The sequence below is a fragment of the Podarcis melisellensis genome, assembly GCF_964234715.1.
Source record: "Podarcis melisellensis genome assembly, chromosome: 15".
Lineage (NCBI taxonomy): Eukaryota > Metazoa > Chordata > Lepidosauria > Squamata > Lacertidae > Podarcis > Podarcis melisellensis.
The window spans coordinates 44915981-44928759 of NC_138532.1; the positions used below are offsets into that span (position 1 = coordinate 44915981).

The 12779-nt window shown below is 46.4% G+C and overlaps 1 protein-coding gene and 1 long non-coding RNA gene across 16 annotated transcripts; one reads left to right on the forward strand and one right to left on the reverse strand.

Annotated features, from left to right (window-relative positions):
• Nucleotides 1–747: 747 nt before the first annotated feature.
• On the forward strand, nt 748–11719 carry LOC309357438 (uncharacterized protein). Of its 15 annotated transcripts, none has more exons than XM_081889594.1 (8): nt 827–921; nt 984–1035; nt 2140–2257; nt 4422–4916; nt 5171–5252; nt 5532–5611; nt 6133–6259; nt 6938–11719. In XM_081889594.1, the coding sequence occupies exons 4-8, from the start codon at nt 4569–4571 to the stop codon at nt 8677–8679; spliced, it is 2379 nt and encodes a 792-aa protein (XP_081745720.1). In that variant the 5' UTR covers nt 827–921; nt 984–1035; nt 2140–2257; nt 4422–4568; the 3' UTR covers nt 8680–11719. The 15 variants fall into 15 exon arrangements, with proteins under 15 accessions (XP_081745719.1, XP_081745715.1, XP_081745716.1 ...); XM_081889583.1 differs by having other exon boundaries at nt 2174–2257; XM_081889593.1 differs by lacking the exon at nt 984–1035 and having other exon boundaries at nt 748–847; nt 2140–2277.
• LOC309357462 lies at nt 1207–4413 on the reverse strand. Its single transcript, XR_014163134.1, has 2 exons — nt 4096–4413; nt 1207–2372 (listed from the first exon to the last, which is right to left on the reverse strand). It is a non-coding gene; the product is annotated as an uncharacterized lncRNA (long non-coding RNA).
• Nucleotides 11720–12779: the final 1060 nt, after the last annotated feature.

The following is a 12779-nucleotide window of genomic DNA, read 5'->3' on the forward strand; positions in this document are numbered from 1 at the left end:
TGCGCTTCACGGGCGGGAAGCGAGCGATCCAGTCGAGTCTGCCTCTTCGCCTAAGCAACGAAGAGCTTGGCCGGTCCTCGCCTGCCCTTTGGAACTCCCTGCCCCTTGATTTCGGGCAGGCGCCTGCACCGTGGCGATTCAGGCGCCTGCTGAACAACTTTCCCCCAAATTTCTAGTTACAGGTACAGTAGGTAGCCGTTTTGGTCTGTCGTAGTCGAAACAAAACAAAACAAAACAAAAATTCCTTCCAGTAGCATCTTAGAGACCAACTAAGTTAGTTATTGGTATGAGCTTTCGTCTCCGCAGGCGTGTCCTTTTTCGCCTGCAATTCCCACTCGCGATTTTACGTTAATATTTAACTAAGAAATTGGTGGATTCATAGAGAAACAGGGCTAAGTGAAAATATCCACTGTAAATAGGCGCATCTGGATACTTTGTTACCATTTAACTGAGTTACGCTGCAAAGACCATTTGCAGAAGGGCTCCTGTTGCATTACCTGCAATCACCTGCAGGAGTCTTGGTGTTTTGTGGACACGTGTATGTGCAAATGCTCCCACTCTTTCCGCCACCTTTCCTCTCCCCGCCCCATCCTTTTCCAGGATGTTCGCGTTTCCGCCTGCTTCTTGCCCTCTTTCAAGATGGTGCTGTGGCGTCACGTCGCCGGGCAGCCCGTCGCCTCTTCCCACCCTCACAGTCTCTCCTGAAATGGCGCCTGTCGAGGACAGGAAATGAAGGTGGGACGGGGGCGGGCTAAGGAACCTCCTTTTGCGTCACTTCCTGCCAGGGAAGAGGGGCTGTGGTCTCCCTCTTTTGCAGAGCTGCGTCCTTGGCGCCTTCTGGGACCGGGTGAGATTCCTCTCTCTTGTCCCTTGCGGAGCATCGGGGAGAATTAAGAGCCCCGGGCTGCAGGCGGAGGCGGCGTGGAGGGACTGTTTAGCTTGTGCATGGAGGTGGGGGGAGGACGGGGGGCCTCCAAATCTAGGAGCAGAGGCTATGGGGTCTTCTTCTTTTCTTTAGCGATCCCTCGTAGCAAAGTAAGATTGCCTTCCATGAACACATTCTTAACAGAGGACTATTCTGGATCCACACGTCCTTCCACAGTGGGGACATAGGTTTCTGGGCGGGAGTTGATTCCGGTGAGGGTTTGCCAAAAGTGCCTTCTTCTTAGCTCGTTTCACCCTTTCATCCTGAGTTGAAGAAAAACATTCTTCAAAGTCCAATACTCCTTTGGTAAAGGCTGTTCTCCAACTGGTGCGCTCACAGGCCAGTGTTTCCCAGTTGTCGGTGTTTATACTACTTTTTTTTAGATTTGCCTTGAGACAAATCTTTAAACCTCTTTTGTTGACCACCAGCATTACACTTTCCATTTTTAAGTTCGGAATAGAGTAGTTGCTTTGGAAGATGATAATTAGGCATCCGCACAACATGACCAGTCCAACGCAGATGATGTTGAAGAATCATTGCTTTGACACTGGTGATTGTTCCTTCTTCCAGTACACTGACATTAGTTCACTTGTCTTCCCAGGTGATGTGTAAAATTTTCTGAGACACCGTTGATGGAATCTTTACAGAAGTTGGAGATGGCATTTATAAGTGTTCCATGTTTCACAAGCAGACAGTAAGGTTGGTAGTACAATAGCTTTGTAAACAAGCATTTTTTTGGGGGGGGACCACACCCCCCCAAGCTAGCATTTTGATTTCTCTACGAATGTCTCTGTCCTCAAACACTCTGCACTACAGTTGGGAGAATACAGCACTTGCAGAGCTCAGACGATGCTGGATTTCGGCATCAATGTCAGCCCTTGTGGAAAGATAACTGTCCAGGTAGGAGAAGTGATTAACACTTCCCAACATAACACCTTCGAGTTGGATTTGTGGCACTGCAGAGGGGTTGTTTTACACTTGTTGGTGCAGCACTTTGGTTTTTTGGCTGTTGAGCAATAGGCCAAGCTTTTTGTAAGCTTCTGCAAATATATTTAGCATGGTTTGGAGGTCGTCCTCTGAGTGTGCACACACTATGTTGTCATGAGCATATTGAAGCTCTATGACAGAAGGTAAGGTAATCTTACTCTTTGCTTTCAGCCTGCTCAGATTAAAGAGCTTTCCATCTGTTCGATATATGATTTCTACTCCTGTAGACAAAAATGACAGTCCAAATTCCTCATTCATCAGTTGCAGTTCTGACTTCATTCATTGACTGAAAACACCGAAAGGCAGGAGCAACCAGGCTGACTCATCTCACAGAAATCCCTTAAGGTGCCTGCACATTTTGCATGGTAACTTTTCTAGTGTTGTTGTTTGTTATTTATACCTCGTCCATCTGGCTGGGTTTCCCCAGCCACTCTGGCTGGTTTACAGCATACAGTGGTGCCTCGCAAGACGAAATTAATTCGTTCCGCAAGTCTCTTCGTCTTGCGGTTTTTTCGTCTTGCGATGCACGGTTTCCCATAGGAATGCATTGAAAATCAATTAATGCGTTCCTAGGGAAACCGCCTTCAGACCAGGTCCGGGGACAGTCTGTCCCCCGACCTCTTCTGAAGGCTGGGGGGGGGGGGACAAGGGCTTTTCTTCCCACTGCCAGCCTTCAGAAGGCTGTTCTGAAGGCTGGCGGTGGGAAGAAAAGCCCTTCTTCCCACCTCCCGCCCCGCAAGCTCCGGGGACAGGAGGGCTTTGCTGCCGACCGCCAGCATTTTAAAAGCCCCTGCTGTCCCGGGGCGATTTTAAAATGCTGGCGGGCGGGAGCGAAGTCTCCGCTGCCCCGAGGAGATTTTAAAATGCTGGGGGTCGGCAGCGAACGCTTCGCTCCCGCCCGCCAGCATTTTAAGATCGCCCGGGGCAGCGGAGAAGTCTCCGCTGTCCCGGGAAGGCAGGCGGGGGGAGCAAAGACTTTTGCCCCCGCCTGCCTTCAGAAGAGGTCCAGGACCTCGTTCTGATGCCCGGCGGCAGGGTGCGAGGTTCCCGCCCCACCGCCCGGCATCGGGGCATCGTTCCGATGCCGGGCGGCGGGGGGAGAGGTTCCCGCCCCACCGCCCGGCATCGGGGCATCGTTCCGATGCCGGGCGGCGGGGGGAGAGGTTCCCGCCCCACCGCCCGGCATCGGGGCATCGTTCCGATGCCGGGCGGCGGGGGGAGAGGTTCCCGCCCCACCGCCCGGCATCGGGGCATCGTTCCGATGCCCGGCGGCGGGGGGAGAGGTTCCCGCCCCACCGCCCGGCATCGGGGCATCGTTCCGATGCCCGGCGGCGGGGGGAGAGGTTCCCGCCCCCCCCTCCCCGCTTCGGAGCACCGGGAGAAGCGATCTCCCCGCAGCCCCTTGCTTCAAAAGAGGTCTGGGGGCAGCGGGGAAGAAGCGCTGCGCTTCGCGCTGCCCCCGGACCTCTTTTGAAGCAAGGGGCTGCGGGGAGATCGCTTTTCCCCGCAAACCCTTGCTTCAAAAGAGGTCCGGGGGCAGCGGGGAAGAAGCGCTGCGCTTCCCGCTGCCCCCGGACCTCTTTTGAAGCAAGGGGCTGCGGGGAGATCGCTTTTCCCCGCAAACCCTTGCTTCAAAAGAGGTCCGGGGGCCTCGCAAAGCGCTTCCTGCTGTCCCCGGACCTCTTTTGAAGCAAGGGGCGCCCCTTGCTTCAAAAGAGGTCCGGGGGCAGCGGGGAAGAAGCGCTGCGCTTCGCGCTGCCCCCGGACCTCTTTTGAAGCAAGGGGCTGCGGGGAGATCGCTTTTCCCCGCAAACCCTTGCTTCAAAAGAGGTCCGGGGGCAGCGCGAAGCGCTTCCCGCTGTCCCCGGACCTCTTTTGAAGCAAGGGGCGGTGGGGAGAAGCGATCTCCCCGCAGCCCCTTGCTTCAAAAGAGGTCCGGGGGCAGCGGGAAGCGCTTCCCGCTGTCCCCGGACCTGGGGCTGCGGGGAGAAGATCGCTTCTCCCCGCTGCCCCTTGCTTCAAAAGAGAAGACCCGCTGTCCCCTGGGCAAGCTTCGTTTTGCGAAGCAAGCCCATAGGGAAATTCGTCTTGCGAGGCAACTCGAAAACGAAAAAACCTTTCGTTTTGCGAGTTTTTCGTCTCGCGAGGCGTTCGTCTTGCGGGGTACCACTGTATATAAAAACAAATTAAAACATCAGATATTTAAAACTTCCGGATATACGACTGCCTTCAGATGTCTTCTAAAAGTTATGTAGTTCTTTATCTCCTTGACATCTGAAGGGAGGGCATTCCACAGGGAGGGTGCCGCTACCGAGAAGGCACTAGGAGAAACAGGGGCTTCTCCTCTTCCTTCCTTTTTAACTTTGAAAAGAAAGTTCAAGTCAGTGCCGTGGTATAGTCCAGGCCTGATTCCTTGCAAGGCTCATCCACGCTTGCTGAGGAAACATTTTTTTCCTTCTCCTGACAGTGTATCCATTTTATAACAGAACAATGTGTTTGTGCTTTGTAGGACTTTTCTAGCACCTCTAATTTGGACAGACAGAACTTGGCAGAAGAAAAAACAGATTCTTTCTGATCCCTTGGAGGTTTCTTGAGAGCACAGGTGGATGAGCAAGACTCAGCTGACCCTGGAGGAGGAAGAGGCAATTTCATCCTAATGGGGAGCAGCAGGGGATTCTGGGAAAACTCTGTGCAGATCCTGGGTGAGGAGGACACCCTTCGCTCTGATGTGCAGAGCCAGCAGTTCTGCTACCAAGAGGTCAAAGGTCCCCGAGAGTTTTGCAGTCGACTCTACCACTTTGACCGTCAATGGCTAAAGCCAGAAAGGCATACGAAAGCTGAGATGCTCGACCTGGTGATCTTGGAGCAGTTCCTGGCTGTCCTTCCACCGGAGATGGAGAGCTGGGTGAGGGAATGTGGAGCGAAGACCAGTGCCCAGGCAGTGGCCCTGGCCGAAGGTTTCCTCCTCAGTCAGGCAGCGGAGAAAAAGGAGACAGAACAGCAGGTGAGACTTTCCTCAATACTCCCAAGGTGCTCTGAACATGAGGTAGGGTATTCTCAAATTCTCAACCAATGGCACATCTTTTTTTGGAAAGCATCCATGGAATGCTATCTGATACCCCTAATGTTTTTGCCTCTGCCGTTCCTTTTCTAACTCTTCTCCGAGTTCTCTGTTTGGAATACTTGTTCATGCATTGCAGAGGGTTGGACTAGATGATCCTTGGAGTCCCTTCCAACTCTGTCATTCTGTGATTTCAGGGAAATTATCTGTTTGCAAAAATGGGCATGGATTCCTCTGAAGCAGAGAGGACTCTGTTGGATACCAGAGAGAGGCCCCAGGGTAAGGAGGAATGAGTTATTTCTCTGTTGGGTCACATTCTGTAGATTTTGAAACGTAGCAGTGGGTTATTTGAATCTTTTGGGGGAAGACATTTGGGGCCAAAACCTCCAGGAGGGGAAATGTATATTTACACAACTAAAATATGAAATGGGTACAAAAGTCCAAACATACTCTGTAGGGGAGGCTTTTTCAAAGGCCCAAATGTAGTTAGAGATGCACTACTTAACCTCCAAGAGAAGCAGACTCCCTTGGCTTCCCACTTACCTTTGTCTCTCGCAGGTGACAGAAAGACATCAGTGAAACCTCATCCATATTTTCATGGCAATGGAGAGGGAGCAGCAGCTTTGGAACCAGATCAGGTAGTGGGAAGGAGCATTGTGGGGCGAGAGGCCGAGGGTGGGGCAGCCAGGTGCCTCTGTGCCCAAGCTTCTTGTCAAACCTGCCCTGAACAAAGGCTAAAAAGGCCATTTGAGAAGGTTTATTTACTAAGAATAAGGAACAGCTTCCTCACCTCAGCTTCCGAATGTCACTTATATTATTCCTGTCATTTCCATTTTCTTTATAAAGTTATAATTGAATGCTACAACAGGTTTCTAAGAAGTGGACGAACCATAAAAAAGAGTGGCCAGGATTCACCTAGCCACCCCAATCAGTTGCACAGCAGGGCTTTCCCCCTCTATCCTCTCCCTTCCCAGGTCCCCATTCACCCCCTGAAGTCCACTTTAGGGCATTAGGAGTTTCCCCTGAAGAATTTGCTGCAAATGTGCAGCAAAACAATCCCATTAAAACAACGCAGTAACCAACAGGCAGAAAACAACAGAACAATGTGTAGTAGATCATCTTTATGCTGTCTAAGTGGAGGACATTTTCCTTCTTTTAGGGTCCAGTGTGCTTTGAAGATGTCGCTGTTTGTTTCACAGACGAGGAATGGGCATTGCTGGATTCTGACCAGAGAGCTTTGCATAAGGAAGTCATGGAGGAGAATCGTGGGATCATGGACTCACTTGGTAAGGCTCCCTGCTGGTTCATAATATCTGTTTTGAAAATCAATACATACCTCTTTGTAACAAACCTCCAATATTTTGATGGAGCTCAACAGGGCTACTATAGCATCTGAGATTCTAACATCCCCACAGCTCACCTTGAATGGAAGGCTGCCTACTGGTTTGTCTGTGATTATTCTTCCTCCAGTTGTTAATATTATTATCATTCATTTCATTTCTCTATCACTCTATATTTTTCAGGGGGGGAATCAAAGCGGTTTACAACCTACATTAAACTGCAAATAAAACATTACAGAAGAAAGTTAGGCTTGTCTGAACTGCTCAATCCTTTTAAAATGTAGGCTTCAGACTTGTTAGACAAATGGAAGTAGCTTTTGTCACGTTTTATGTTTTTGCTGCTGTCCATTTTCAGTTGGTCAGAGAACTTACTGACCTTTGAGATGAAGCAGATTCCATGATCGGGTCAGATCCAACCCAGAAAGAAGCCAGGCTTTTCGAATTCCAGGTTCCTATAAATATGTCCATAAATGCTAGTCAACAAAGACAGTGAACTCTGTAGGAAGACCTCACATCTGAACTCTCGTCAGTTCTCCCTCTATCACAAGCATTCATAAGCATTGTTAAATAACTGGGGACTCAATTTCTTCCTGTGACTCTAATCTCTTTTTCTCTTCAATGTAGGTGGTGATAAATTAGAAATGATCAAGGGAGACCATGGCAGAATCCACACAATGAAGAAGCCACATAAATATTCAGAGTGTGGAGAGAGATTCCGTCAGAGCTCTCATTCCACTTCCCATCAAATAAATCCCACTGGGAAGAAATCCTATCAGTGCATAGAATGTGGAAAAAGCTTTGGTCGGAAACGAACTCTCACAGCCCATCACAGAGTCCACACTGGGGAGAAACCGTATCAGTGCTTGGAATGTGGAAAGAGCTTCAGTCACAACAGCAATCTCACTTCCCATCAAAGAATTCATACAGGGGAGAAACCCTATCAGTGCTTGGAATGTGGAAAGAGCTTCACTCAGTGCGCAACTTTCACTTCCCATCAAAGAATTCATACCGGAGAGAAACCGTATCAGTGCTTGGAATGTGGAAAGAGCTTCCGTCACAGCACCGCTCTCACTTCCCATCAAAGAATTCACACTGGGGAGAAACCCTATCAGTGCTTGGAATGTGGAAAGAGCTTAAGTAAGAGCTCTGCTCTCACTTCCCATCAAAGAATTCATACAGGGGAGAAACCCTATCAGTGCTTGGAATGTGGAAAGAGTTTCCGTCACAGCACCGCTCTCACTACACATCAAGTAATTCATACCGGGAAGAAGCCCTTTCAGTGCTTGCAATGTGGAAAGAGCTTTGGTCAGAAGGGAAAACTCACTTTACATCAAAGAATTCATACTGGGGAGAAACCCTTTGAATGCCAAGAGTGTGGAAAGAGCTTTAGTAAGAGCAACCATCTCACTTCCCATCAAAGAATTCATACAGGGGAGAAACCTTATGAGTGCTTGGAATGTGGAAAGAGCTTCACTCGGAAAGAAAGTCTCGCTTCCCATCAAAGAACACACAGCGAGGAGAAACCCTATCAGTGCTTGGAATGTGGAAAGAGTTTCGGTCGAAAGGAAACACTCACTTTCCATCAAAGAATTCATACTGGAGAGAAACCATATCAGTGCATGGAATGTGGAAAGAGTTTCAGTCACAGAGCTAATTTCATGGCCCATCAAAGAACTCACAGCGGGGAGAAACCATATCAATGCTTAGAATGTGGAAAGAGCTTCCGTTACAGCAGCAATCTCACTGTCCATCAAAGAACTCACAGCATGGAGAAACCATATCAATGCTTGCAATGTGGGAAGAGCTTCCATCAGAGCAGCGCCCTCACTTCCCATCAAACAATTCACAGTGGGGAGAAACCATATCAGTGTTTGGAATGTGGAAAGAGCTTCAATCACAGCAGCACTCTCACTTACCATCAGACAACTCACAGAAGAGAGAAACCATTTCAATGCCAAGAGTGTGGAAAGAGTTTCAGTCATAAGGAAAGTCTCACTTCCCATCAAATAATTCATACAGGGGGGAAACCCTATCAGTGCTTGGAATGTGGAAAGAGCTTCAGTCACAGAACAACTCTCACGGCCCATCAAAGAATTCATACCGGGGAGAAACCTTTTCAGTGCCAAGAGTGTGGAAAGAGCTTCCGTCAGAGATCATCTCTCACTACCCATCAAAGAACTCACAGTGGAGAGAAACCATATCTGTGCTTGGAATGTGGAAAGAGCTTTAGACACAGTCGCACTCTCACTTCCCATCAAAGAGTTCACAGTGGAGAGAGACCATATCAGTACTTCAAATATGGAATGAGCTTCACTGGCAGTGACAACCTCACTTCCCATCAAATTCCCAATGGGGAGAAACCATAGCAGTTGCTGTTCACAAATTTAAATATATGAAACTTTAATTAGTAGGTGGGTGAGTATTGCTACGGTGTTCGTATTATCTAACATTTCTTCATACTACATGCCCACATCTGTGAGGTGCAAGTCATTGGCCGAGGTGTTGGAATACCTTCTTCACATCACACCTGGGGAGAGAGTCATGCATGATTTGGCAATGCAACACTGATGAGGTTGCCTTCAATCAGTGCCATCTAGTTGTGTACTGAATTGACCCTCCCTCCTGTCAATATCAATATTGCTTTACAAAACTCAGAACCCCAGAAATGTGGGGGGAGTTGTGCAAACGTGTTTACACAATAGCAGTTTGACAAACAGTTGTGAGCCCTACATTGAAATCCCCGCGGATTTACTCTTACCTTAAAGCCTCTTGCAGCAGAGTTTAATAGACTGAACAGCAATACTGCAGGGATAAAAGGCTGTGAAGCCTATATTAGGAATCCTTTCTGGGCACTTGGGATTTGCTACCCCGCCTCTTTCCTTTTTACTAATAATAAGATCAGGCTTTCAAGTAAGCAGAAAGGTTTTACCTACAATAAATCTAGTGTTCTTCAACTCAATGTGAATATAAACAAAGGCACAGCACATCTTAGATTAAAAATTACAGAAGTTAAGATGAAGATCCTTTATGTGAGCCTGCAGAGTAGCCACACATCCTTCCAGGTTGAGAGCATGGTAAGGAAGAGAAAGAAAAATTTGTAAAAGACAAATAGACCCTTTTACTCCTGCCCTTGGAGAGAAGAGGGATCAACACCAATCTGAACCTTGTAGCCTTCTCTAAGATGTAAAGACTGCGGTTCTTAACCCCTTGCTTACTGGCAATCTATTCACAGTTGTATTTGTCTGCATTAAACTTCACACAATAAATACAGTCGAGTGAAGAAGTGTTTTTGATATACCTCTAACTCAACATATTTATAATGCGTAGTCTTCTGTTTCCAGTTGCTTCCAAGCAATGCTATTGGCCTGATAGCATTCCAAGGCCACCACAGAAACAGAGTGAACTAAATGTTCTTAAAAGAACAAGGAATAGAAGGGGATTCCACAGGATTAGTACCAAAATTCTAAGAATTTTGCAAAACCAGTCTGTTCTAATAAATTCCCCTTAAAGAGACAATGTCCCAGGCTTTGTGTGAGTGTTACATAAAGTTAAGGGCCCACAGATGCCACTGCCAATGACTTGGATAAATTGGTTTTGGCTTCAAGCTCTCAACCATACAATTCAAATTCTGGCTAAATTCTCACATGAAACAACCAAATTCAAATCCTGGTCTTAAGCCCTATACCTTTGCTTGCATGACCCTTCAAATATATATTTTAACAGTTGCCAACCAAAGGGAAGCATGTATCAGTTAAAACTCTCTGGAGCTAAAACTTATTTACCCTTTGCAAATGGTTTAGAAACTATGGCCTCACTTATCACAAAGAGCTTCATTGCCAGAGACAGCTGGATGGGAAGAGTAAAACAGGGACACCTTTTAATTGTCAAAATAAATGTTGGACTTTAACATTAAAAGTCCAACATATGTGAGGTTAAATATGCCTTAAGCCACCCTTGCCGCCCACATTCTCCACTACAACTGTTACATGTGTCTGAAATAACATGCATGTCTAGCTCTCATGTGTATTCACACACAATGAAGAGGCTTTGGGATCTTTTGCTAGTCATAACATGCATCCTTTTATGAATATGTGTTTGCCTTTAACCCTACACCAGCAAGAAGTTATTACATAGGGCTTCCGTTTCCAGTAGGGAGCACGGGATGTTGCTCTCCCAGGTTCTCTGAAGCCCCAGGGGTGTGTGTCCTTGGGTGAAGATATTGGGGGTGGGCTAGTATCCCCCTTAATCCTTCTGATGAAATTGGGGAGTGTCATAAACTTGCAGACACCTTATAATACCTGTTTTGGTCTTGGATGGAGTTGGAAAACTTCACTGAGAAAGGTTCTGTCTTTTGGTGTGACTCCGTTCTCGAGAAGGCCTCCATCAACAACCATGTTTGCTGTGAATCTCCTTTGATTTCAGACAATTGGACTAAAGTGAAGAGGTGCCCCAGCCTACATGATGTTAACCAAAGCTGCTGGAGACTATTTGACTGTTAATTGAAGGTTTTGTAAGATGCTAATTTCTGCTGTGAGGAGTATTGGAAATGGGAGGGTGGATGGTTTCTTCGTATAATTTTTTTGCAGCTAACCTCTGCCGAGCAATGGAATTGTAAGAATTTAAGAAGAGCGGACCTTAAATATAAATTAACTTTGCCAGCTAAAAATTGATGGATCCTGTATGCAAATGAATTATTGGATGGTGTGTGTGAAAATCTGCCTGGCTAAAGGGGAAGGAAAGGGTCATTTAAATACAAATTTTTAAAAGGAATTAATCCTTGTTCTGTACAGGCTCAAGGAATAAAAAGATGTAATAGAAACTAGAGTAAAGCCGGATTTAGAGACGATGGACCAAAGCATTTGGCGCGAGAGAGTATGAAGCAGCGTTTAAATCCCAAACTGTTGTAACATTATAAAATTGGATATACCTGGTAAAGAATAAATAATCTGAAATTGTGAAGTATAGAAGATGGCTGGTATGGTCCTAACTGAGCATGGGGGAAAGGATTAAGAAAATTTTAAAATATATTTTCACGGCAATAATGTTCACTCCCCCTCCCACCTGGTATTAGGCAAGGAGGGCAAGAACATGGACAGACCAGATGCTGAAGCCTGGGAATATGAAGTCACCAGTGACCCTTTTGCTATATAACAGTGAGAATCAGGAGATCGTGTGGATTGTTTGTGTGTGTGAAGATGGAATGGAATGCTGCGGCTGAAGAGGACTTCTTATTTACCATCACCAGTCAGACATCTGCACATGGAAAACGCCAGGAGAAATAAGTTGTATTTGTGGGATATTGATGCATAACCAGTGATTTTTGTAGGCTGACAAAGTGAAGAGTAACTCTATTTGACATTTTGGGAATATGTTATAGTAAAATAAAAGTCTATGCAGGAATTGAAATGTGTACAGTGGTATCTTGTTTCCCGAACGGCTTAGTTGTTGAACAAATCGGCTCCCAAACACTGCAAATCTGGGAGTAAGTGTTCTGGTTTGCGGATGTTTTTCAGAAGCCAAATGTCCAACATTGATCATCTTCAGGTGGGAGTTTCCCCAAGGATTATCGTTTACTTTCAGAGGGAGGAAGACTAAAATTAGAACGCCGGAGGACAGAGACAAGTTTTTGGCGGCATACGGAGAAGATCTTCACAAAGGACTTGGATTACCCCCAGGGCCTGAACCTCCGGGGGACCCCGCACCCTCGGATTCTCAAAAATCTGAGAATAAGATACCTCCACAGCAAGAATAACCAGATTTATCCAGGATGTCCCTGCAACTTTTGAGCTGGAACATAAATGGCTGCAACATTCCAGGAAAAAGGAAAAAAATCTTTCACATTTTAAAAAAGGAACATTTGGACATTATCTGTTTACAGGAAACACATGTGACTAGGCTCCACAGAAAAGTGTTAATAAATAAAAGACTTGGTCAGGAATTTATATCTTCGGACACAGTAAAGAAGAGAGGTGTGGTAATTTATGCAAAAGAGAGCCTTTCACCCAAATTTCTGTTTAAAGATGAGCATGGAAGAATTTTGGCGATAGAAATACAATATCAAGGAGAAAAAATTTTGATATTAGGAATTTATGCTCCAAATGAAGGAAAATCGGAATTTTACAAGAAGTTGCATGAGACTATGCTGGATTATCTGGACTACAACAACATCATTATGTTGGGAGATATGAATGGAGTTGTATCAACTAACATGGATAAGTCACAGAACCAAAACATTTCCAAGGATGGCAGACTACCAAAGACCTTTTTTGAAATGACAGACAATATGGACTGGATCGACATTTGGAGAGTAAGAAACCCCTTGGGAAGGGAAGGAACATTTTTCTCTGAAGCCCAACTGACTTGGACAAGAATCGACCAAATATGGATATCTAGAGGTCTGGCACCTAAGATTAGAAAGGTGGAAATCTGCCCAAAGACATGCTCCGACCATAACGCACTGAGAATG

What these genes read in the sequence shown, in the direction of transcription:
- LOC309357438 (XM_081889593.1), top strand. Translation starts at nt 4,569, where the DNA reads ATGGGGAGCAGCAGGGGATTCTGGGAAAACTCTGTGCAGATCCTGGGT. An exon ending in AAAAGGAGACAGAACAGCAG is followed by an intron (nt 4,917 to 5,170) that starts GTGAGACTTTCC and finishes CTGTGATTTCAG; the next exon opens with GGAAATTATCTGTTTGCAAA. An exon ending in CAGCTTTGGAACCAGATCAG is followed by an intron (nt 5,612 to 6,132) that starts GTAGTGGGAAGG and finishes TCCTTCTTTTAG; the next exon opens with GGTCCAGTGTGCTTTGAAGA.